Genomic DNA, 24,251 nt, shown 5'->3' on the forward strand with positions numbered 1-24,251 from the left:
ACTGAACAGTCTCAGCTCCCGCAGTCTGTCCTCGTGGCAGAGGGGCTCCAGCCCCTGGATCATTCTTGTGGCCTCCTATGAACACGCTCCAACAGATCCACGTCCAAATTTTTTTTCAAAAGCTGGTGCTGAATTGATCACTTGCTCTGTATGAATAACTTTCAACAGAGTGATTGCTTGTTAATTATCCCCAAGTATATATTTCTTAATTTTTAAGATACTGCATTTAGTTTGAGGCACAAAGCTGTGTTGTTACCTCTCCATACTGAAATCGTGGAACACCCAAAGAGAATTGGGAGTGTACATCTGTTTGCTCACAATGGAAAGTCTCCAGAAATTGTAAGTTGTAAGGAGCTACTGAAGTCTTTTGGATGCTATTACCTTTTTTTTTTTAAAAAAAAAAAAACAACACCTGCTTCTGCGAGCATTTCCAGTGTAGCTTCCATGTTACAAATTTGTTTGAGTTGGAGAGAAGTTGTAAGAATGCTTAAATTAATGCATTTACTTGAAGGAGCTTTTTTGCATGTAGCTGTTGAAAAGCCACTGTGTTCATGGGATTCAGCAATAGCAGAAGCTACTGAATCTCTTGCCTTCCCTCTCTTTATTTTGGAAAAGCACAGAGCAGAGCTTTCCTGTCTGTTGGAAAGGAAGAAATGAAAAATTGCACGTTGTCATTCAGTATGTGCAGAGTAGAGAAAAATTGGAAAAATTCCTCTTGAAATTTTTTGCTTTTCTTACTCACTCTTATGAGCTCTCTGCTGGGTGTTTTTTGTGTGGGTTTTTTTTTTTGTGTGTGTAACTTACTCGGTAGGAATTGTAACAGAAATGGTTTAACTGGCAAGTTCCTTTTTGGAATAGCTATATCCCCATAATATTTGGATGGCAGTTAATTTTTATTACACCTGAAAAGAATTTACTATCATTGATTAGTTTTCAGCTGACAATGTGTGTTAAATTGTCTCTGAGTTCGCGAAGAGACGAAGTGCTTATGTACTGAGTGTGATTAATACAGCCCCTGGAAAATTCAGATTTAGCTGCACACAGACTTAAGATCACAATTTCAGAAATGTAACAACTTTACTTTTAACATGCAGAAAAGCACAATTAAACAAATGTCTCTGGATCTCTGTAAACATCTGCAGTTGCTATCCTGTACTTCTAGAGCATATCTCTCAGAAGTCTTCTAAGACATCAAAGGTTACGTGTGTTCAGGTGCTGCTTAGTCTATTTCACAGAATCATAGAATCATATCAGCTGGAAGAGACCTAGAAGATCGAGTCCAGCCTTTGTCCCAGCCCTGTCAACCTACTAAATGATTCCCCCCAACACAACGTCAACATATTTAAGTGTGTATTAAAAAGATGAGCCAGATTGGGATGGCATTTCTCGGTGCAGAAAGTAAAAGTCAATCATCTAAAAATATAAAGATGATAGAAATTAAAATACAATAAATCTACTATTCTGGAGTAGTCATACCTACCCAAGATTTACTCTGCCTTTACTTACACAACCATACTTAAGTAAAATAGTAATACTCTGACTAGTCAAATGAGGAATACAGGGAGGTGGAGAGAAGAATGAAATAAAATCCAAGGCTTGTTTTGATATGCCTTCACCAGTGATGAAGGAAGTTGAAGAAGCAACTGCAAACAGGAATTTGCTTCTGCTTCATAATTCTGGTTCAACGCAGTCGGATGCGTTTGACTTGTTGGACTGCAGAAAGTTGGTTTAGAAGGAGCTTGATCCATCCTACACCTATTTTCCTTCAGTCCATCCCCTTACAAGCAGCTGAATGAAGACAGTTTGAGGGAGTAACTACAGAGTAAAGGAGAAGGTTGAGAATCAGGGACTTGGTAATCTGAGCAGGGACTCTGCACTGACTTTGGTGTTAGTGCATCTTCAAAGTGATAGCAGTAATATTAGAAAATGTAATTTACTCTTTATTTTAAAATATTTAGAGGTGTTTCAGCTACATTTTCAACTTCTATTTTCATTTCCTCTTTTCTTTGAAGTGGTAGGGATCACAGCGGGAATAGAAATGGACATTGCTGATGATGATTCTTTTAGGATTGTCCAGCTTCATATCCTCATGTGTTAGTCCTTTGACTGCCTTGAAAGAAATTAATTCTACTCTGGCTTTCCAGGAAAACTCAGGGTACAGCACATTTGGTACCAGAGGCCTTAAAGCTGTGCTTGATGAGGTGGCAATTACTGCTTCTGTGACTTACAGATGGTGGTTAGAGATGCCTGTTGAGCACAGTGGACTGCAGCGTGGAGATCAAAAGCTCCTGCCCCTGATCCAGTGAACCTGGGTCATCTGGCTCTGTATTATATTTGATATAAATATTGGATCAGGTTTGGAGGCAGGGATGCTTGTTTTATAGTCAGGCCCTATGAAATGCCACAGCATGTTGCTTGTTGGATTCAGCTAGTTACCCTGAGGGTTGTGGCAGATCACAGAGGAGTCTGATTTTAAAATGTAGTTTTCTGAGTGGAATTTGCTGCTGCAGATGAACACTCTTTTGACTAGATGAATAGTGTTAAGGGTTGCTTAAGTACGGAAGTTTGACCTAAGTGTTGACATCACTTCTTATTCAAGCTGAGTTCATCTTTTTTTTTACAGCTATCAAGGTTGTTTTTAAGGAATTGGTTCCTGTTTACATGTTCAACGTAGGCACTTTGTACCCATCACTGCTAGCTGATGACAGCCTTGTAAGATTTTGGATGTCATTCTCTAAAAGTTAATCTGACTGGTATCAGGAGGGGAACTGTAGCTCCTAAGCCTTCCTTGATATAAATTTCAAAACCAGCTGTTAATCCTTTCTCATATTCCTACAGTAGACTATCAGAAGTAAAATTTTCCATCATCTATTTTCTATTTCTTATTTTGAAGTCTGACTTTGAGTAATACGTTATTGTAGAAAAAAAACCCTTTTAAAATTGTGCTAGTTTATTCCTAATTCTATGTAGAAGTAATCTGTAGATGGTATTATGTTGGTGAAAGTGTGGTGTATCTATACTGATACCTTTTGATTTTTTTATTTTTTGCTACAATTTTTTGAGCTTTTTGGTTGTCCACAGGAGTTATAGGACGGAGTGAAGATGTCCATATAGATAGGTGAATGAATTTCACACTGCTCAACTTTTTTTTCCCAAAACTGGTCCTATTCTTCCTGCACTGTTGCAGTGAGTGTCATTCAAAAGCTCTGGAGACAGCACATAATCTCAGTGTTGCTCCAGCTATATCGTGGTTTGTAATATTTTTGACAAGACGTAAGAATACTTTACAACCAAAATCTACAAAGTAGAAATGCCTAGAGAAGTCAGCCTAGCCCTGGCAAACTGCATGAGAATTTCAGGTCAGTGTAATTTTGGAGCAGAGGGCGATGGTATGCTAACCCTTGAGCAGAACAGCTGTTTGGGGTTGTTAGGAAGATCCTATGATTTCATCAGTGCTGTAGTGGCTTTCACACTTCCCAGTGTGGGGGGACCCAAGGCAGTTTTGAAAACCGAGTTCAGAAATCTCAGTATCTCAATGAATAACTTTGCTCGTGATGTGTTGGTGATGATACAGGACAGGATTTGATAGCCTCTTTGATTTTCTATTCCCTGTGTTGCGGTAAGGCTGATAGAGCTTCTTCTGTGGCAGGGAAGAGTGGAAAGTTGAAAATAAGAGCAAGCGTTCCCCTAAGAGGTTTTTGGGATTAAGTTGATAAATATGATAAGTGATATCTCAAAAACTAAAACAGTTTTTCTTAAGGTTTATTGTTTAAGTGAGAAGGAAGGGAGAAAAAGCATTTTTCTGCTTTTGATCTTTTAGTCTTTCCAACATCTACATTGGAATAAATTTAAGGAAACGTAACAGACTTTTGTATCAAGTTTTTTCTTTTCTTTGGGATTATAGCTTTGTTTTTAACACTGCAAATGTTTGTATTTATGGGAAAATGGGAGGACTTTGGCTACAGAGAGTACTTTTTCCCTCATATCCTTTTCCCTTTGAAGAACTGGACTTTCCATATGGATACCAGATAACATTGTCAAAGTGCTTTCTATTTGCTTTAATGTTTTGAATAAATTAGCATTAATACCAGGCCAATAATATAGAAATAAATTGAAGCAAAAGATGATGTAGACAAAAGAATCTAAAAGATGAATAGTTCCTAAAATCAGCATCATAAGCAGAGGAGGGACTAAAATGATTAATTTCAGTGTTGACATCACAGGTCTTAAAAACAAGCTGATTGGCTGTTCTAAAATCTTCAATAACTACACTTTTATAAAAAGATACAAGAATAGGCATAAAAATGTCCTGAAGTTTTGTAGCCATCTTGGAGTTCAGCACCAGATTAATTTAATGAGGGTGCCTTGTATGCCTTTTTGGTTATACTAGTTTCCATTTATATTACTGTGATCCCGAAGTAACTGAAGCTTATCTGGTTGGCCAGGAAGGAGTTAGTACCTCTGGTTGCTTGAAAAGGATAAAGATATGAAGGTTTTATGTGGAGCCCTAATTCAGTGTTCTGACTTGCCATCATACTTCTTCCACTGTCTGCAAAAACCTTATTGCACTAAGACTTTGGGGAGAAAGGGGAAGCTTAATTTTTTATTCTTATGTTCTATGTTGAAGCTACTAATTTTACCATGTGCCTGAGATCGTTGATGGGATCAGTAGCTGGATGAAGTCAGTGGTGATGGGAACTGCAGCAGCAAGAGGGTCTTGTACATCATGGCTACCAAATAAATAGAACATTATTGCTCTGAATAGGAACTATATAGCTTTGCATTGAACTGAAAGATTTCAGGTCATCTTTTTCTCTGATAACTGTATACTTCCACTGTATAAGTTGTAGGTCTCTTGGGTATCTGTAAGACAAAGTATTTGAGGATGTTTTACTGATAGAGTATGAAGAATAGGTGCTCACCTGAAATGTAAACTCTTGAAGTGGTTACCGAGTTAATACTGTCTTTACTGCTTCACTATGAAGCTTACTTTATTGGCCAGACAATTGCTTTCTGGATAGCCGTTATACCAATTCATGTTTGATGTTTTAATCCTGCTTCTGTGGAAAGTCAGCCAATTCCTACACTTCTATTGTAAGGGTTTCAACAAAGCTGCATATAAAACGTGGGATTTAAAGCAATGCTGTGTTACAAATTATGAATGTAACAATAGGAAAAGACTGTTGTGAGCCTGTTTCAGATGATGTTTACAATTGCCAGTATTTCACAGTGAAATGGTGATAGAAGCAGGGGGGAATGCTGGTGTGAAAGTACTATTCTGTTACCAAATGTCTTGTTTCAAGCTGTGGGTGTATATGGGCTTGGGAAAATATCTGGACTGAACTCTTTATTTCCAGTAAGTCTGAAGAAAACACCTGATTGTGGTGTTTTAGTTTTAAAATCTGTTGGTCTGTTCACAGAAATGAAATGAGTGGATATGGGACTTGAATTGAGAAGCTCAGTTTCCCATAAGAACTCCAGAAGCCAGGGATACACCAAAAGCAGCCCCCTTCTTCTCTCTGCACTTGTCAAGTGTGCAGTGTTGAACCTGGCCATAGGAAGGGACTTCGTGTCTGACTTTTTCAGTTATTTGAGACCTGAAGTTCGGTGGATCCAGTTGTTCTCTTCACTTCTTTGTCATAAAGGCTGTACTTTTCAAGGCATATCTGGGTAGAGTTTTTACCTTGTAATACTCCTTGAAGTCAACTTAAATATAGGGAAGTAAAAAAATCTTAGAAGACTTTGCAGCCACTCATTAATCTGTGGAGACTTGAAAAGTATGAAGGCAGAAGTTAGTCTTTTGTCCTGACATTGTAGCTGTGAATGCTGTTGTTTATGTCCGAAATTTTGCAAGGTATTCTCACCTTTGAAATGTGTCTTGTGTCCAGAGTCTGTCTCACTATACATATAATACATATATAAAATCGTGTGAGTATAATTGCATAACTGAACATGACATAAATTTCGGTGTTAAGAAATGCTGTCCTGTCAGTCAACTATCTACCTCTCATCTTTTAATACTTGTATGCTGTTAGTGCACAGTGTAAATCTTTGGAACTGGTTAAACAGAAAACTTTTTCCTGTCATTTTGTGTGTTATCCTAGGGTTTCAGTTTGGACAATAAAAATTTTAAGAAGCTTCAGTAGCGTAGACACGAAAGACAATATTCCTGTGAAATAAAAGCCTTAAGTTTCTTAAATATGGATCATGAGCATGCGCTTAACTGAATTTCCTTTAAAGCAACAACAAGATACAGGACTATGCTTCTGGTATTTTACAAGACGAATGACAGGTAACCTTGTTCTGCATCCAGATGTGCTTCATCCCTGGGAAGAGTTTTTAGTATAGTTTGTAGCACAAGTAATTCATCCCTTTGAGAAGTTAGTGTTGGGTTTTTTTTTATGAACGTTGAGCAAACTACAATTCTATATAGGATCGTTTCAGGAGAGGGTAAAAAAAACCCCAGAGTAATTTCTAGAATGTAATTCAAAAACAATTACAGAGAATCCTAGTTGTTTTGATCCTGATTTCTGCGATGTAGATGGATCAGTAATACCTGAATTAACCTGCTCTGTCACAAGCAACATGCTTGTGTACAAGTGGATTGAGCGTTTGTACCTTATGTACATGATGCTCTATTACTTGTTCAAAATCTATCTTACACAAAAAGCTATTGTCATGATGTTTTACATTCTTGATCCATAACTTTTCTAATGTTGTTTTTCTTGACCTCTGTCTTTAAGTTGTTTTAATTGACCATGTAATCTTGCTTACCACAGTTGCAAAGTGAGAAAATTTTGTTTGTGTTTTTTTTCTCAGTTCATGATCACTTCACATATTGAGCATTGTTGTCTCTTTATTTGTCTAAACTTTGAATTTACTGAAAGACAAAAAGTGAAACAGTGGGTGTACTATTAATGCTTTTGTAACAGGAATCCAGAGTTTCAAGTGATTTTTTTTTTGTCTTTTTTCCCCCAAAGACAGAAGTTGTATGATTGGTTTCTGAAAGTCCATTTTTATCCCTCCAACTCAATAAACATCCTCTCAGATCCTCAATTTGTTTCCTACTTATTCCTTCAAAATGAGATGAATGGGTTTGATTCTCCTTTGCTAAGGGAGCACTCCTTGAGAAAGAGCAGTAGGCAACCAGCGTGTGTGTGTGTGTGTGTGTCTCTAAATTATGTGTTTCTTATCATAGTCTTGTTCTTTTCTGCACGGAGATTTCAGTCCTTCTTTGTGATCTGCTGTTCTTCTCTGTTAATAAATGTATAGTCTACCTCCAATTTTCCAAGATTTGTATGACTGTCTTTTGTTTAAAGATCAAACATACCACTTCTGCTTTCTGAATGTCAGAACTACCACATTTAGCCAAAGGTGTTCTTAAAGTTGTGAAAATATATTTGTAACAACTAATGGGAGGAGGAAGATTAATTTTAAGTAGACAACTTATTCCAAAACACCTCTTGTATTTTGAATGTGTCAAATTTATTGCTTCAGTTAGATCTTTTCTGGAGTTACAGAAGTTTAGCTATAGCATATACAAAAAGGTTTCTGCTTCAGCTGCAGTGGAACTAGTTAAAAATAATACATGTGACAGTTTTGAAACAGCTTATGTATGGCTGAGAAATAGGAATTTGCAGATAGCACTGTTCTGTTGTATAATGTAACTGACGTATTTTAAAGGAAGAATTAAAACTTTAAAGCTATACAAATCAAAATACATTTCTTTCCCTTCCCCAAGGAAATCCCTTCAATAATCGAGTAACTTTACCTTTACCATATGTCATATGTTGAACTTTCGAGGCTGTTTGTGACTTGCTCTGTTTCTGTATTTAGACTTTATTTATATACATCTCTTTGTGGTTTCAGCTGCTTAAAACTTTAGTCAGTCAACTGATTTTGAATATATACATTTATACTTGGAAAGTTGACAAAATATTCTCCCTCAAGCACTATAAATGAAACTGATTATTGGACCAGTAGTAGTTAGTAATGCACTTTGGAGGATTATACTCATGAGTAATTTTTAAAGGACTGATGCAGATAGAGGGGCAAAAAAGCACAAGTATATAGCATATATATTTATGCAATATACTTGCAATTACATAAATATATAATTGCAAGTATATAGCATATTCTCAAATGTTTTTCAGACCTTATTATCTTTAAAGGTTAGCATTGATCTTTATATTAAAAGGTTGCTAGGTTAACCTTGCAAGTAGTCATAGTACTCTAAATTAATATACGTAACATTATTTTACCTTAACCAGTAAATAGACTTTTTAATCCTCTGCTTTGAACTAATTGAGGGACAATTAAAAAACGAGCTGTTAAGACAAATCAGAGTGGTGTCTAAGTCCTGAAGTCCTGACACTGCCAAGAGGCTACCTTTCTTTTTTAAATGCTTCTTTACTTCTTTACTGTTTCATTTTTTGAAATACATTAAGTGTAATGAGGCAGACAGGTTATTCTTGCTGGAATTCTTCCTACTTTTTATAGACTTCAGGAGACTCCATTTATGGAGATCACAAACACATTTCTAATTTACATCAGGGATGTCTAATGAACAACAATAAAAATATACTGTTAGCATTAATTAAATGCTCAACCGAGCCTTTTGGATGTGCTTCTTCATGCAATAGAACACATTTTAGGAGTCACAAAGTTGACCCTCAAGTTTATGTTGTGTATCTGATGTGTGTTTCCTGAATTGATGGGAACTTTTTTGAGGAAACATAGCAAAACGTGTCAAAAAACTGTTACTAGCAAATTTTTACACTAGAGCTTCAGGACATTTTAAACCATACTGGTATAAGTAGGGTATGGTCCAAATAATTGCTTCCAGGAAGTGGTGATGTGTTTTTTTTCCAAATCGTTGAAGTATCAGGGAACTGAAAAGTGTTGCGGATGATCTCTGTAAAGAGTTTGCCAAAGGAGCTGCTTTCTGCAAGTGCCAGACTGGTTTCTCCGTACTTACATGCTGTACTGTCAACTTCTTGGTGTCCTGAGGTTGTCGGTCTGTTAAAGCTGGCTGTGAGAGATGTAACAGGACTATACAATTCATACCAGTAGGCCTGTGTCTGAAATTAATAAAAATGGAGGAAGAAGTCTTAGGCTGTTCGGAGTGTGAAGTTCTCCTTGTTGTGGAGTAGTACTATGACTTCTCGACTGCCAATCAGGAGTTGTAGTCTTAGACTGAAAGTGCAAACTGTTCCTGTAAAGTAGAGAAAATGGAGACACACATGGAGATTGCAGCTTTGTACTGGGTGACAGCCTTGAAAAAATTGTATGGTTTGTCTGACATTTCTTTTTGTGTTTCTATATGGAACAGTGAATCTGTTTCTGAATGGTGGTCTTGGGACATAGTGTGACAATGTGTCTCGCTTAATTTTTTTTTTAATCTTATACTTGTTGATGTAAGAAAGACAGTTACTCAACTTTTTTTTTAAAAAAATCTGTTTTCATTGAAAGGTATTCTCTGTTTTATAACCGTTTGAAGAACATCGAGGAAAATGAAGGAGGCCTTGATAGATTTACAAAAAGTTACAAAACCTTTGGAGTCAACCAATTTGTGGATGGTGGAATATATTGCAAAGAGTGGGCACCCGGAGCAGAAGCAGTGTTTCTTGCAGGTGACTTCAGTAAGTATTTTCAGAAATATTTCTTCTCTCCTGCACTATGTTTTAGATCAATATACTCTTCACTTAACAACAGTTTTGTGGCAAAGATGAAGTTTGCTTTATATTCTTTTACTGATCTAACAGTGTTGTCCAACGACCAAGGCCCTTCAGAATTCTCACCATATGAGTGTAGACAAAAGTCCTGCTGGAAACCTGAAATCAAACTGTCATACTTACAAAAGAGTAGATGGTATTCTATTTCTAGGGAAGGAGAAGGAAGGATGTTAGCCAAACAGGAAGGTGACAGGGTTACATGGACAAATTGCATTGCTTACTGTGACAATTAGAAAGATGATTCACTTACTTTGAACTTGAGATGAAAATACAAATTTGCTCTGTATTTGTAAGGCTACCTACACTCAAACCATGTTCTGTAAATTCTTAAGTTGCAATGGTACGCATTTTTGCTCTTAAATCCTGCAATGCTAATTCTGTTCTCTCCTTTTAGTTTGGGATTTGGGTTGTTGTTTATTGTTTTTTTTCATGTCTATCCCTTCTTCAGGTTTAGGTATTAGTCCATCAGTACTGGCTTTTAATGAATTGGGACTTCATCTGTGGAATAATTTTGTTCATTTACCTGCATTTCAGTAGTATATAGTGTTATTCATCCAATTTTTGTTTTGTGGAAATACTGGCTTGTTGAATGTACTGTCTGTATTTCTATTAAAAAAAATTTCTTCCTTACTCCTGCTTGAATAAACTATTAAAAGGACAAGCTGTGTTTGAGCAAGGAAATCATAAACTTGAAATTGTACATGCTTATATAACTTTAAGACTCATTACCTATGCCATTAATTGTAGTATCTAGTGATCCTTTCTAAAGTACTGTGGTTAAGCTTCTGTAAAAATGTGCGCATTAATAAAGAACTAAATGAAATACCCTGGCAGTGTTTTTCAGATTCATTGTTAGAACTTTTTCAGTGCTTCATAACAATCTGGTTTAGTATTTTTTTCCATAGGCCTGATATCAATACACTTAGAAATAGAATAAGCAAAAGTGTTTAAATATTCGTGCTATGCTTTAATTTCCAAACAGAGTAATAAAATGCATCTATTTTAATTGTCAGAAATTTATATTTTCTCTTTAAGAACTCAATGAGAAGGTATGTGTCCAGTATTCACTATAATAGTTTGAATCTACAGATAATGATTATTTTTAAAAACATCTTTTGGGTTTGAGTCAGAAGATGAAAAAGTTAGTGCAACACTGGTTTTGGCCATGGTCCTGTTTAGTATGGTTAACTTAGTGAATGATAGAATAGCTTTGCTTGAAATATTCCTTGTCTTTTTATTGGAATAGACCTTGATAAAATAAGTTATTGTAGTACTTGAATCAGGGAATCAGGTATGTCCTGATTCAAAACTGAATAATGAATCATGATTATAGTTCACCTCCTGCTAGGTAATAGTGATTTCAGCTATCAATACTGACTACAAGACAGCTAGATGAGAATATTTTAATAGCTTAACTTTTATGTGTATAAACACACAGAAAACTCATCTCCTTACCCCTCCTCTACTCACTGGAACTCCACCCATTGCTCAAGAGTGTTTGTGATGTGATGGGTATAATAGTCTTTAACTTAAAATTACTCAGTACAGTTGCAGACTAGAATACATTTGTTTTAAATATGTATTTTAGTAGATGGCCATTTTTAAGAATAAACTTTTAATGAAATGGATGGCTAATATTTTTAAAAGAGGATATGACTTGTAAATTTAAATTGGCTTGACAAGTTGGTAGGGAAGTACACATATCCCAGAATACAGTAGCTTGAAACTGGAATGGTTTTCTTAACTTTACTTCATTTAAAATACTTCATGCAATACATCATATGAAGCAGAAATTTAGCACTAGTATCTTAGAGTAGTTGTGTCTAGATGCTAATGAAATGTGGCAGTAAGAAGTCAAAAGACTAAAAAGGAATTCATTTTAATATGGAAAAACTGCATTTGTCCTATATATCATATTCATCAGTCACAGTAAAGTATTCATTCCCAAAGGGGAAGATAATGTACTCAGAAAGCCTAGAGGAATGGAAGATTGTCATTCAATTCAGATGAGCTTTAATAATACTCTGATGAGAAATTGGGTTGCAAAACCCTAAGATGGAGATTCAGGTTGCTACAGATATGTTTAATTAAAGTTGAATCCCTTTAACCTTTCTTTAAGTTTTCAAGCAGGTTAAAGTCTGAAACTAAATTTATGATTATATTGTATTTAAATTGAATATCAGGATTGCTTTTAATAAGAGGGGTTTTTTTTAATAAAACCTTTATAAAAAGAGAGCTGTAATTGAGCTATGTGGGAACAAGTTGGAAATCTCATACAAAGAAACAAACATAGAACTTAAATGACAGCAGCTCCTCAGGTTTTAAATTGAAATATGATGGTATATAATATAAAAACAGTCAATTCATATGTTCTTTTGTTCTCTTATAAGGAGATGGGTAACAGTATTTTACTCAATTATATGGTATTATCTGCAACTCTCTTAGATGCTTGATGGAAAGAAAAAAAATGACAGAATATATTAGTCCCTGCTATTTAATCTGATAAGTTTTTGAGGATCAGAAACTAGTCAAAATTATAATGGCAAGTGCAAGCTGTGTTAGAGAACTTAAACTTCTTTCAGAATTAATAATTAAACTGATAATTGATAATAGCTTTATTTTGAACTGTGCTTAAGATAAATTTGAATAACTTCTGTAATTATACACTTGTGAAGTCTCGGTCCTGGAAATGTGAAGTATTTTGTGAGCAACTTTTATGCCCAGTAGCAAACAAAAAAGCTTTTATATTAAGGTGTGTTGGCCCAAATTATGGTAGGTTCTTTTGCCTCATTCTGAGATACTTGTAATGAATGGGATAGCTACTATGTATAGAGTAATTTTTACAGAGTAATTCTTAGTATCAGTGCTCATTTCAGAAAAAAAGCTAAAATCTAGTAATAGCACACAAATCTGTATCCGGATTGGAGAAGAAGAAATCAGCAAAACACCAGAACTTTCAGAGTTTTTTTTTGTCTCTTTAAAACTTCATAATTTGAGAGAAAAAGGTATTATAACTCTTGATATTCTGGTATGATGCTGTATCTGAAAAGTATTCAATGAACATCCAAAACCATTAAGGTTTCTCAATTAGTACTTTTATCATCTCAGTAAATCACCTCTATGAGGCATTTAGATGAATTTCTGATACTAGAGGCAGTATCAACATTAGCAATCTTAAACTGTCAGTGATAACACACTGAATATTTGATGTGCTGTATTGCTGAGGAACTTGATGACTGTTGGCAATTTATTGCTGCTTTAAAATCGACTATTTCAAAATGAGCTACTGAACTGGAAGTTTTGAGGGTAGCCCACAGAATTTGTTTGGGAATTACAACACACAAAATTGTTTGGCCATGCAGAGACTCAGCAGGTTAACTGTAAACAATGTTTTAATTTTGTTTTTGAAAAGTTTCTGGCTCTAAGAACCTTGAAACAGTACATATGTATATCCTAGTTTGAAAGTCACTATTTGATATAATACCTTGCAGTACTTGTGGCTCTTATGTTCTTTAGTTTCCTTTTTTCCTTTCTCTGCCTTCCCTTCTCCTCTGACTGGGCTGACATTGGATCTAAAATGTTGTTGGCTCTGAAATGCCTGTTTGGTTTGGTTTCTGCTTCCTTTTCCTCGCACTAGTGGGGGATGCTTCTGCTGAGGGTGGAGGGAGTAGTAGACAGATTGTTTTCAAGGGGAGATCTATTTAATGGTCTGTTTTAATCTTCAGCATGAAGAAAGGGGAAAATAAGATACCAGCCCTTATAATATGGGTATCTGACAGCTGCAATGGAAACTTTTCATAGAATTACTTTTGCTGCCCAGACTTGGCTCAAACTTGTACCAAAATGGAGTCTAGATACTACTTTCTTCAAAGCCTTTTATGTAAAAATACCTAGAGTTCATGAATAAAGTCAAAAAGAGCTATAGTTCTGTGGCTGCAGGCAGCTGAAGGCAATAGACTGAAGTATAAGCTGCTATTAATATCCAGGGAGACTTCCTATCTAAGAAGTAATGACATTTGTTTTTATGTCAGTGTTTGAACTGTTTAATCACTTTTAAAGCAGATTATGTTAATGACCCTATTGAGTTGTTGGAAATCAGGCAATGTAGAAGGAGGAAGATGTAATTGGCCTCTGTGTAGAACAGTATAGTGTCCTTAGAGAATCTCTCCATTTATGTTCTGATTTCATATTCCAAGCAAATGGTATAAAAGTATCTTGTGGGATAGTGGGCTTTTGTTGTCCCTTCCCGTGTCTGAACTGCGATTTGTCTGATATCTTCTCCTCAAGGAAGCTGTGCGAATGCTTGCTGGACTTTATTCTGTTTGAGCATCTTTCAGTTCTTCAGAAGTATGTGGTATGTAGGAGTATAGTTGCTTTAAGAGAGGAGTTTATTGCACTTTGGAATTCAACCTTGGTTTATGAAAGTTTTTCATCCTTGAAAAAATAGTTACGATATCGGACTTATGTATCAGCTCTTATATTGAAACCAGTGAATGATTTGGTCAATATGCATAAAGTACTCCTTTCCCCTGTGAGAAGCAAGAGGAGTGTTGATTTCTAATGTGAAACTCCAAGTTAAACTGTGAGCCTCAGAGCTGTATGACTATATACTTTTCAATTTGAAAACAAAACCAAGAGGTACGGAACAAGAAGTCACTTAAGTTATGATTTAGCTGCAAATAATGCATTTAAATTGCTTTAATGAAATGTGACAAAATCCAAGCAATTATAGCTTTGAATTAAGTTCTAGGTTAAAGATCAGTTCACAATTTTTTGGTGCCCAATAAAGGTGCAGTTGTGAGTAAGAAGTTCTCTTGTACCTTGTGTTGCTGAGGTAGGATGTAATGTTTAAATAATTGTCTGGTTTGGGAAGATCTAGGCTATTCAAGATATCTTCTGCATTAAATAGGTATGTCAGGTCTGAACTTTTGTGTAGAAGCTCTTGTCTTTGTGTATGACTTACAAGTTTCCCATGATGATGTCCTCTTTTTCTAAAAAAAAACTATTGAGGCTGATTATTTGAACTTCTGCTGGTAAACTCAGCCGTTTTCTGTCCGTAGCTGTTGCCAGTCTTTGAAGTCTCTGTTCTCAAACTAAGGTTTTGTTTTTGTCTTTTATATTTTCAACTTCTGGAATAGTCTGGTAGTCAGTTTTTGGTTGGTTAGAATTTTTTTTTTCCTTCTCAAGGCATTTTTGGCTATGTTTTGCTCAAAAATATAAAAACTAAGCAGTAAAACTGAGAGGAGCCTCAGTCACTTCCACTTTGAAGGAAGCCTAGAGTTCTGAGGATGTTTAAACTTTACATGCCTCTTGCTTTAATACAGAGCGATATTTTTCTGTTATAACCTTCCTAAATGCTAAGTAGCAAACAACAGTTTTAAACAGGATCATGTGGGACAGGTGGGTATCGCTTTGCACTTACGCCTTAAGTCACGAACCACGGACACTTGATAATGAAGGACTATGGCTGAGGAGAGGAAGGATTAATGGGAGCATCTGGTACTGCTCATGGGTGGAGAGGAAGGTGTAAGCAGCTTGGGTGGAATAGTTAAAACTGCCTGTGGAGAGCAGAGATGCATAAATGGATAGAGGTGCAACCATTCCGCCTCTAAAGGAGGGAAGATGTGATTGTAACAGAGGTCATGAACATTTTAAGAGTAAGAATTCAGCGGGTTTGATGTATGTAATGAACTCAACTTCAGGCAGTTTCCCCAAGTGAACATTATAGAGACTAGGCCAAAGAACTTGTCTGTAACTTTTTATTTTGCTCAGTACTAGCAAATTGTCACCTGGCTTATTTGGTTCAGTTCATGCACTGTAATCGAGAGCTAACAGCTGAGCTCAAGAGTTTCATGAAAAGATACAAGGATGATCAGATACCTGAGGTAGGAAGGAGGGTTGAACACTTTTCATCTTCTCATGCTGTCCTGCCATGGGAGGCTGGGGTTGCACAAGAAACTGGGAGGGGACACAGCTGGGACAGCTGACCCTAACTGACCAAAGGGATATTCCAACCCGTATGGCCTCGTGCTCGGCATGTAAGCTAGGAGGAAAGCTGGCTGGGAGCCCCTGCTCAGGAACTGGCCGGGTATCGAGCGGCTGATGGTGAGCAATTGTTCATTTGCATCACTTGTTTTTCTTGGGTTTTATTAATCTCATTATTTTTCTTGTCATTACATTGTTATTATTCATTATTTCAGTTATTGAACTGTTCTCATCTCAACCCACAAGTTTTCTTACTTTTACTGTTCTGATTCACTGCCCTGTCCCACAGCGGGTGGAGTGAGTGACTGACTGGGTTGGGTCTTAGTTGCCAACTGGGGTTAAACCGTGACAGAAGGTCTTGACTAGCATAAATCCTAATAGGTTCCTTAAAACACTTTTCTGGCAAATTAAGATATTTGTACTTTTTTTCATCTTTTTTCCTGTATTCCCATTTTTGCCTGAATTGTTTATTTCAGACAGTTTAGCTGTTTGTAATTTAAAAGAAAATATTAGTTTTAATTATTTTTTTCCTCAAGCTCCAAAAATCATAGCAACACGTTCTACATTTTTTACCATTCCCTGAAATAAAATAAATGTGTATTATGGTATATAAACACTATATATAGTGTTTGTAGTTTTGACTTTTTTTTTTTGAGGGGGATGTCTTTATTGCTAGTGAATAGTTTGTTTGATGTTGATCTTAGTAGCCTTAAATGTTAGTAGTGCTTGTTTCATTATTTTGTTGATTGAAACTTTAGAGTAAAAGCAAGGGCAGAGACCCCTCTAAATCTTACTAATATACAAGCAGTTTTGCTGTTAATCAAACAACAGTTTAGTAAATACTTGCCTTCTGCTAATGTATGTGTTTTGTTTCCACTACCCAAATCCCTTAATCGTGATAAAAACTGTCATCTCAATAGAGTACTGAATTAATAGTATTTCTGGGTTCAAGCATGGGAAATGTTTTATTATAATGATCTCTCGGTTTTGATGTTGCACTCTACCGCAAAATGAAATACGTATATACTAGAGTATTTGTCTTACATAGTTATTTTTGTGACATTGTCTAGCCTGCTTGATTTGTGCCTTTCAGTTTTGTTCCTTAAAGATTAGCAGTCCTCAGGCTTAAAGAGCTCTGTAAGAGCAAGCTAACAACTTTGAAAGCAGCCTAGGTTTTCTCAGGAATTCAATATATCATACATGTTAAAGAAGAATATCTTTTTGTTGCGTAGGAGATAATATTTTTGATTAATGACGCTTAGAAAAATAGATATGTTGATGAGCGTAACTTCTTTATTTCTCTACCTCCCCTGTTGTGATTTCCATGGTGCCAAAAGTGATGATTCTGCTCCAGTGCCATGTCCTTTTTTTTATCGAATTGCTTTTAATCCTGAGCACTGTGTTTAGTAACAATATTGTTTTATACTAGCTTAAACTAGTGAAGGGATTACAGTTTAGGATGTGAACAGTCTGTTAGCTGCTATGGATCGTACTCTGTACCTCCTGTACATAGGAAGTCACTGAAGACTGCTTATTCTTTTGTTGAGGTGAGTTGGTTTTTTTTTTATGACAGGACATGGAATGCAGATAGATAGCGTGAAGGTACGCTAGCATGTGTTGCTTTAATGCCTTGCAATTCAATTTTTTTGTGTTGACTTTGTTTCTTGTTAGCTTAGGAGTCTTTGTTGCCTTGAACTGTGTGACAGACATGTTTCAAGGCAGAAAAAATAGTTTTCTACTTGGTTTGCCACTTCCTTCTAGCCTCAGAATTATTACATCGCCTAAGTCTGTCAGTTTGGAAGCCTCGTATTTGGTCTCATTCATGTGAGATAACTTGAACTTGCATACAAATGCACAAGACCTTCCTGGCAGCTGTGTGTTCAGGTGGGCATGTCATAATGACCAACCTTGCATGTCTACAGTATTCAGTGAATCCAAACAGAACAAAAAATCTTGAATTAAGGACTCTAAGCTTAGTTGAGTAAACTTTTTTAATGAAAAAGAAATCTTCAAGACTGACTTAAATAAAACTGTGGCGTTTCAGGCCAAAGTTCCTGGTTGTGGTGTCATTGTGTGGTATTGTGCAGTTTCCTAACTGTTGCTGCCAAGTTTGCCTTCAGTTTCACTTTTATTTTTCCTATTTTATACACTTGGTGAGTGTTAATAATAGGACATCAGCTTATCAAAATAGAGGCAGTGATCAGGATGTGTGTCCAAGCCTGATTTGGACATTAATTTACGTAGATTGTTCTGGGTTATGTTTTGTCCATCTGCCCTCTCTGTCATAGGCAGCTGCTGATCACATTTTTCCATAGTGTTATGACAAATACATCAGCTGGCTTGGACATGAGATTTTTGGTTTTAAATCTATGTTAAGCATTGCTTTTCAGCCATTAATTTTCATACCAGCATGAGTTTTGTGGTATTAATCTTTAGTATTTTTTAGTATTGTTTTCTGGTAGGAGGGTATTTGACTTCAATCAAGAAGGTGATGTAGAAATAATTTAATCATTGTTAAATTAGGATTGGAATGTGGTTTCCTAGTGAAAATCTTACACATTTTATTGAACCTTGATTGAATGTATATGGTACTATCAAATATAAAAGTACTTGTCTGCTGTCACTGAAGTTTATACTGAGAAAGATGTAACATGCTGTTATACTTTTTGAATTGTAATTGGATACAATTTTAAGATAAATATGTTTAGTATTATTTCTTATATTGCAGATGGCTGGAATCCATTTTCTCATCCATATAAGAAGTTGGAATATGGCAAGTGGGAGTTGTTCATTCCACCTGGGCAAGATGGTTATCCTCCTGTGCCTCATGGATCAAAGCTAAAGGTGTTGCTTCTAGACTTGTTCTGTCCAATTCTTGTAGCCCTTCTTACTCGGTTTTCCTTTTTCTGTTATATTCAGTTATTTTAGTTGTTCCAAGAAACAGAACCAATTTATCTACTTGTGCAAAGTGACCTCAATGAGTGAGACTTAACACGTAACTTTTTGTGGTGCTTATGAACAGGCATATGTGGCTGAAATGTGGATCTAGTTTATCATATCATGCTAGCAGTATATCATGAAAGCAGTATTTACATATTGATAATTTGAAAAATAAGAGTTAACCAGTGTGTGGGTAAAGTCTTTCTGTATTTTGTGCAACTACTTGAGATTAAGATCCTATTCAAATCTCAGTGCCTTGGTAATTTTTGTGGTCCTTTTAACCATGTCTCTTCAGATAATCTTATGTTGCTTTAGTGGTACATGTGAGTTGGTGAAACTTCTGCCTGTCCTTTCGGAATTAAGGGTATTGAGCAGTAGGCATAGGTTAAGTAAGTTAAACTAAATGCAGACACAGAGAAAACTTTATTTTATCATTTGTATTTCATGAGTATCCATAAGCGTAAAATTCTTTCAGAAATTAATGGGAAGTTTCTTTGAGCTGTCACATGCCACAGATGTTAAACTTAGTGCAGATATGCATAATGACAACTAATAGTTGAATTGATTATTTCTATGTAAATACTGATTTTACTTGGAGATGTACTTCTGAGAGTTTGAGTTGTTGCAGTCTGAGTTTCAGAGATACCAGATGCTAATATGGGACGGAAATGAGGAGTTAAGGAAAGAAATATACTGAACTCATCTATAGACTAAGAAAATTAAGAAACTGGGAGCATTTGTTTTCAGGGCTCCCATCAGGAAAACTAACACTCTGGAAAAAAAAAAAAAAATCATTTTTCTGCTGAAAATTAGCTTAGGTAAACAAGAAATATGCTGAAACAAAGATATGCATAAAAATGCTCTGGAAATGCTTACTTGATGTGTGTGTTTATCTCTATGCTTTTTATTATGGCCTATGAAATCATCCCAGTAATAAATATGGATAAATTGAAATTTAGAAATAATCATTCAAGGATGAGAAAGCTGTTTTTATTTAGAGAAGGAAAGAAAACAGTTGTCTGCAACTCAAATACAGTGATTATGCAGTTATACATGAGTTTGGAGAAAATTTAACCATTCTGCTTGGATTTGAGTTGTAAATAGGTTAGATGTTTTTATGCTGAATTTACCTTTATGTTATATCTACAAAACTGTTGAGCTCACCTACCATAGAATATTACATGCTCAATGAGGAGCTAAAAGGTGTGAATGATGAGGCGTGTTGATAACTGCTTACATAACAGCAAGAAGCATATATTTTTAAACACATTTGGAAAAACATAGTTACTTTTTTTTTGTCTGTCTACCTGTATAATCACTGGTCAAATCTATTTTTGAAGTACAGGTCTTCGTAGTGTTATCTTTCCATTCACCATTGTCTTTGCTTTTAGGAAGTTTATATTTCAAAGCTTCTGTTGCACATAATTTAGTATGCAGAATTTTTGACTACTTAATACACTTGGCACTGGTGTACTAGTAAGATGTTTTGCTGTAGTTTTGCAATTGCTCTGAGTCCTCTGAAAAGCCTTGAGACTCCTGCTGGCAAAGCAGAATGTGAGTTTGTTTTCCCCTTTATTGTTATAGAGTTTGTTTTTTCTACCCTGTAACTTCTTCAGTTGTGCTTTTGCATGGTTACTTTTAAACAAAGATGTATGCAGTTGTCTCTAATGCTCAAAGTGCATATGTATTTTGAATATATGTATAATATGTATATTCTTGTCTAAAAAAAAGCAAAGACTTAGAAACCTGTTTTCACAATCATACATATCATAATTGATGACTTCATCCACATGGAACTGTTCCCAGCCTCATCTGTAACTTTGCTAATAATCTTTCATGACACTTTGTTTTTGTTCCATGGTGCTTACACAACTGAAACTAACATGTCACATGATTTCATGTATTTAGATATAACTAATGTGGAAAAGAGTGTCCAGTTAAGGTAGTTCTATAATGGTTTATCTCTTGCAAAAGCTGGAATGAGGTTGAGATATTCCATGTGGAATATGTACATTATGCTACACCTGATCTTTTTATCTTCTCTCGTTCCACTAATGGGTTCAGAAAACTGTTGCTCTTCTGTGGGTTCTTTGAACTACATGATTCTGTTATATTATGATCATTCATAAATGTGTGTATTTTTTGGGAACACAAGGATTTGTGTGGTAGAGCATATGGTTTTGCAGTTCTTTGTTCATGTAGAAGGTGAGAATATTGATTGTAGATGGAAATTATTATGCCATTTGCAGAGCTGATGTTTAAATACACAAGCACTGTTATCTTTGTGTGCTAGACTAGGCAACAAAAACTCATTAAGTAATGGAAATATTGCTTTACTAAAGAAGCATAAGGGTTTCACTGGTTTTAAAGTTTCTTTTAACAATATGATTCTTAAATATTGAAGTTAAAGTAGGCAACTCTGGACTTCTATGCAGTGATTTGATTAATCTGCTGGGGGAGAAAAAAATCTCCTCCAGAAGATCCTTATCTTTAGCTTCTGTCTACACTGTTTTCACCTTCAATTCTACACAGGTGAATACCAAATTCTGAAATAGTGACAAGGTCATTCTTTTTGCGTAAGTAATTTCTAAGACAGAATGGGAAATGGATGGAGTGTAACTGGTGACACTAATTTAGATCAAGTCACAAACTATTTTTGAAGGAAAATAAATGAGGAGCAGGGATCAAACATTTGCCTGTTTTCAATAGTAGTAGACAGTAGTAGACGGTCTCCTGTAGCTCTTCAAGCATTCTCCCAAGTAAATAAAAAACATTGAAGAAGGTGAATAATCAAACAACTGCTGTAGACCTTGTGATAAGTTTCTGTGTGAGCTGCTTATAATAGTTGAGTGACTCCCTTGTGGATTGAGGCCCATCTACAAAATAAGATTACCTGCTTTTTTCTGTTTCTCCCATGGGTCGGTGGGGCGCAAAGGGTGAGTTAGGTGAATAAATATAGTTGCTGTTGTGGAAGCTGAGTACGCATTTAAAAAAAAAAAAAAAACAACCTACAAAAATTGCCAAACAAAACAATGCCCCTCCCAGGAAAAAAAACCCGCAACCAATCTGTATTTTAATAAGTTAAGCCTCTTTACCTCTGTTTCTTTATTCTAATGTTGGGATAGTTTGAAAAATGGTCTTGGACAACCAGTTTCGTTATACACTATCATATTTGTCATTCTAACAGTGATGCCAACAGTTGGGGGGGCCATGTGTGCTTATCTTTTTTCAAGATTGAAAATGACTGAATTCTTCCTTCCTTGTCCAGAGTATTCAGAATCACTCTTTCACAGTATACAAAAAGCTTTTAGAAAAACTGATGTGGATAGGCTTCCTTAGGAAGTCCTGTTACATGTTGTCATATGCATGCAGGATTTTAATCACTGTTCTACTTTGTTCTTTTACTGTTTATTTATGAGATTTACAACTGCTCAAAAATATCTGTAAATTCAGTTTTCAGTGTAGTCTGTAAAATCCTAATTTTGAAGTATTGTCAATGGAATTCAGGAGTGGGGACAGTATTGGCAAAAATTCAGATCTTATCAGCAGTAGGGAAGTGTTTAACGTTTTATGTAGGAATGCCAAGGAACAGCACAGAAAATGTGTAACAGTTGGAAAATAGAAGCCAATAAGAACTCAAACCTAGATGAAGATAATATCCAAATTCATGGTTAATGATAAAAGCTGTAAAATATTTTCACACAGCTAAATAAAAAAAGATGGTGAAATCATTACTTCCAAAATACTAGCAATTGGGATCGAGCTGCCTGCTGCCTTGGAACTTTGAATAGGAGGAGATCTGCACAGTGCTTTCTTTCACTTTCTAGTAATAACAATAGAGCTATGATTTCTGAAATAATTTCACAGACCAAGAATTTTACATACTAATAACTTTATATCTGATAATATGCAAGATAGGTGCATGAAGTTAAAAACAAGTCTGAAGTGTGATTCTGGCCTGTTTCTGTTGAGTCACAAAGGCAAGAGTCAGGATGACTGACGTGCCTCTCTGCAACTTTTACGAAGAGCGAGGTAAAGATTAGAAAGCTGTGTGTAAAATATCAGTGACTAAATTTGTTGTTTTCTTAATAATGATTTCTCATTAGTAACTTCCTCTGCTTTTATGTAGTTGAATGTAGATAGATAAAAGTAGAAAAAAATCCTCAAAACAAGCAAACAAAAAATGGAACCCTAAAACAAACAAAGAAACCCAAACCCAACCAACAACAAGACAACTCCCAACCCCTTGCAAAAAAAAGTATTTTACAGTTAATTTTGATAGGCTTTTAACACAACATTTCTGGGTGCCATAGCAGCCTTCATAATTTCTGTGCTGCATGTTTACAGAACTAGTAATGTACAAATAATATACAGATAATAATGTAGATTTTCCTTGGAAAGGTCACCTCAGAAAATGGTAGAACCTTTTTTTAAAAACTCTGCATTACATCACTTACTAAATCTACATCCTTTCTTTCTTCACACATACCAATACATGCCCTTATGTATATACAAACTTTTAAACGGTAGACTATAGTTTTTGAGGTAGTGTCTTGTAGTGAGGTTATTAGATTTGATACCTTGTGCGTTTATTAACATAATACTTTTGACATTGCAGATTCCTGCATGTTTGAGTGATTACAATAACTATTGAGCAGCAGATATAGGTGCCAAGTTCAATACAAAATTGGGGCTGACACAAGGGAGAGACACTTTTTTTTTTTTTAAATCGGTTTATAGAAAATATTTTAAAATGTAACCACTACTAGTGTTGAGTAATTTTCTGGTCTAAATGTGTAACACTTTAATATTCAGTCAGGGCACTAACAGATTAATCATGGTTAGAACTATCTAAAAGTACATTTGTACTTATGAGGTGGCAGTCAGTAGGAAGATGTGAAGAATAGTGTTAAAACTTTATCCTTACAGTTTTTTTTACCACTGTATTTTGTACCTCATAGTAGATCTGTAGGCTCTCTGTCTAACTTGTAAATCTTGAAAAGGAATCAAATATGGTGAGCAGGTAGGTTAATCAGTGTCAGGGAACTGCTGTTAGTAAAATTCCTCCAGTGTAATTACTGTCACTGATGAAGTCGCTGGTGTTGCAGCTGACTCTACTGGTCAGGAAGTCCGGCAGCACAGTATCAGGCTGGCGTTGAGTTCAAGTCTCGTGTGCTTCAAGCAGTTTGCTGTCAAAACATGAAGGTGTTTTTAATGAGAAAGTGAAAAGCCAGGAAACTTCAAAAATAATAATAATAATAAAAAAGATAAGAGGCTGGTGGTTAGCATGCTAGGTATAGAAGTGTTAAATATGTTTTGAATTTTCTATAACATAGATGTTAATAGGTTGTGTGTACTCAGGCAGCTTTTACGAAGGGAGCCTTAGCTACCCCTAGCAGAGGTATGAAACTTGATTTCAATAGAAAATTTCCTGAAGAAGTGTTCACTGTTGTATTGGGTTTGCCTGGCTGGATTTCAGCTTGGGGGGGGGAGGTACCTGTAGGGGTGGCTTCTGCAAGAAGCTGCTAGAAGCTTCCCCTTAGTCTGACAGACACAATACCAGCCGGCTCCAAAGAGGGAACCGCCCATGGC

The 24,251-nt window shown here is 35.7% G+C and overlaps 1 protein-coding gene across 1 annotated transcript in view; it reads left to right on the forward strand.

Moving 5' to 3' along the window:
• Positions 1-6,260: 6,260 nt before the first annotated feature.
• Positions 6,261-24,251, forward strand: part of LOC104272337 (1,4-alpha-glucan-branching enzyme-like) — a gene marked incomplete at its 3' end in the record, with an annotated part of 33,156 nt that continues 15,165 nt past the window's right edge. Inside the window, exons 1-3 of the mRNA XM_009867301.1 lie at positions 6,261-6,292; positions 9,472-9,641; positions 18,448-18,563. Coding sequence (XP_009865603.1) covers positions 6,261-6,292; positions 9,472-9,641; positions 18,448-18,563 — 318 coding nt within the window. The remainder of the gene's footprint in view (positions 6,293-9,471; positions 9,642-18,447; positions 18,564-24,251) is intronic.

Source organism: Apaloderma vittatum, unplaced genomic scaffold (assembly GCF_000703405.1).
Source record: "Apaloderma vittatum isolate BGI_N311 unplaced genomic scaffold, ASM70340v1 scaffold25683, whole genome shotgun sequence".
NCBI lineage: Eukaryota > Metazoa > Chordata > Aves > Trogoniformes > Trogonidae > Apaloderma > Apaloderma vittatum.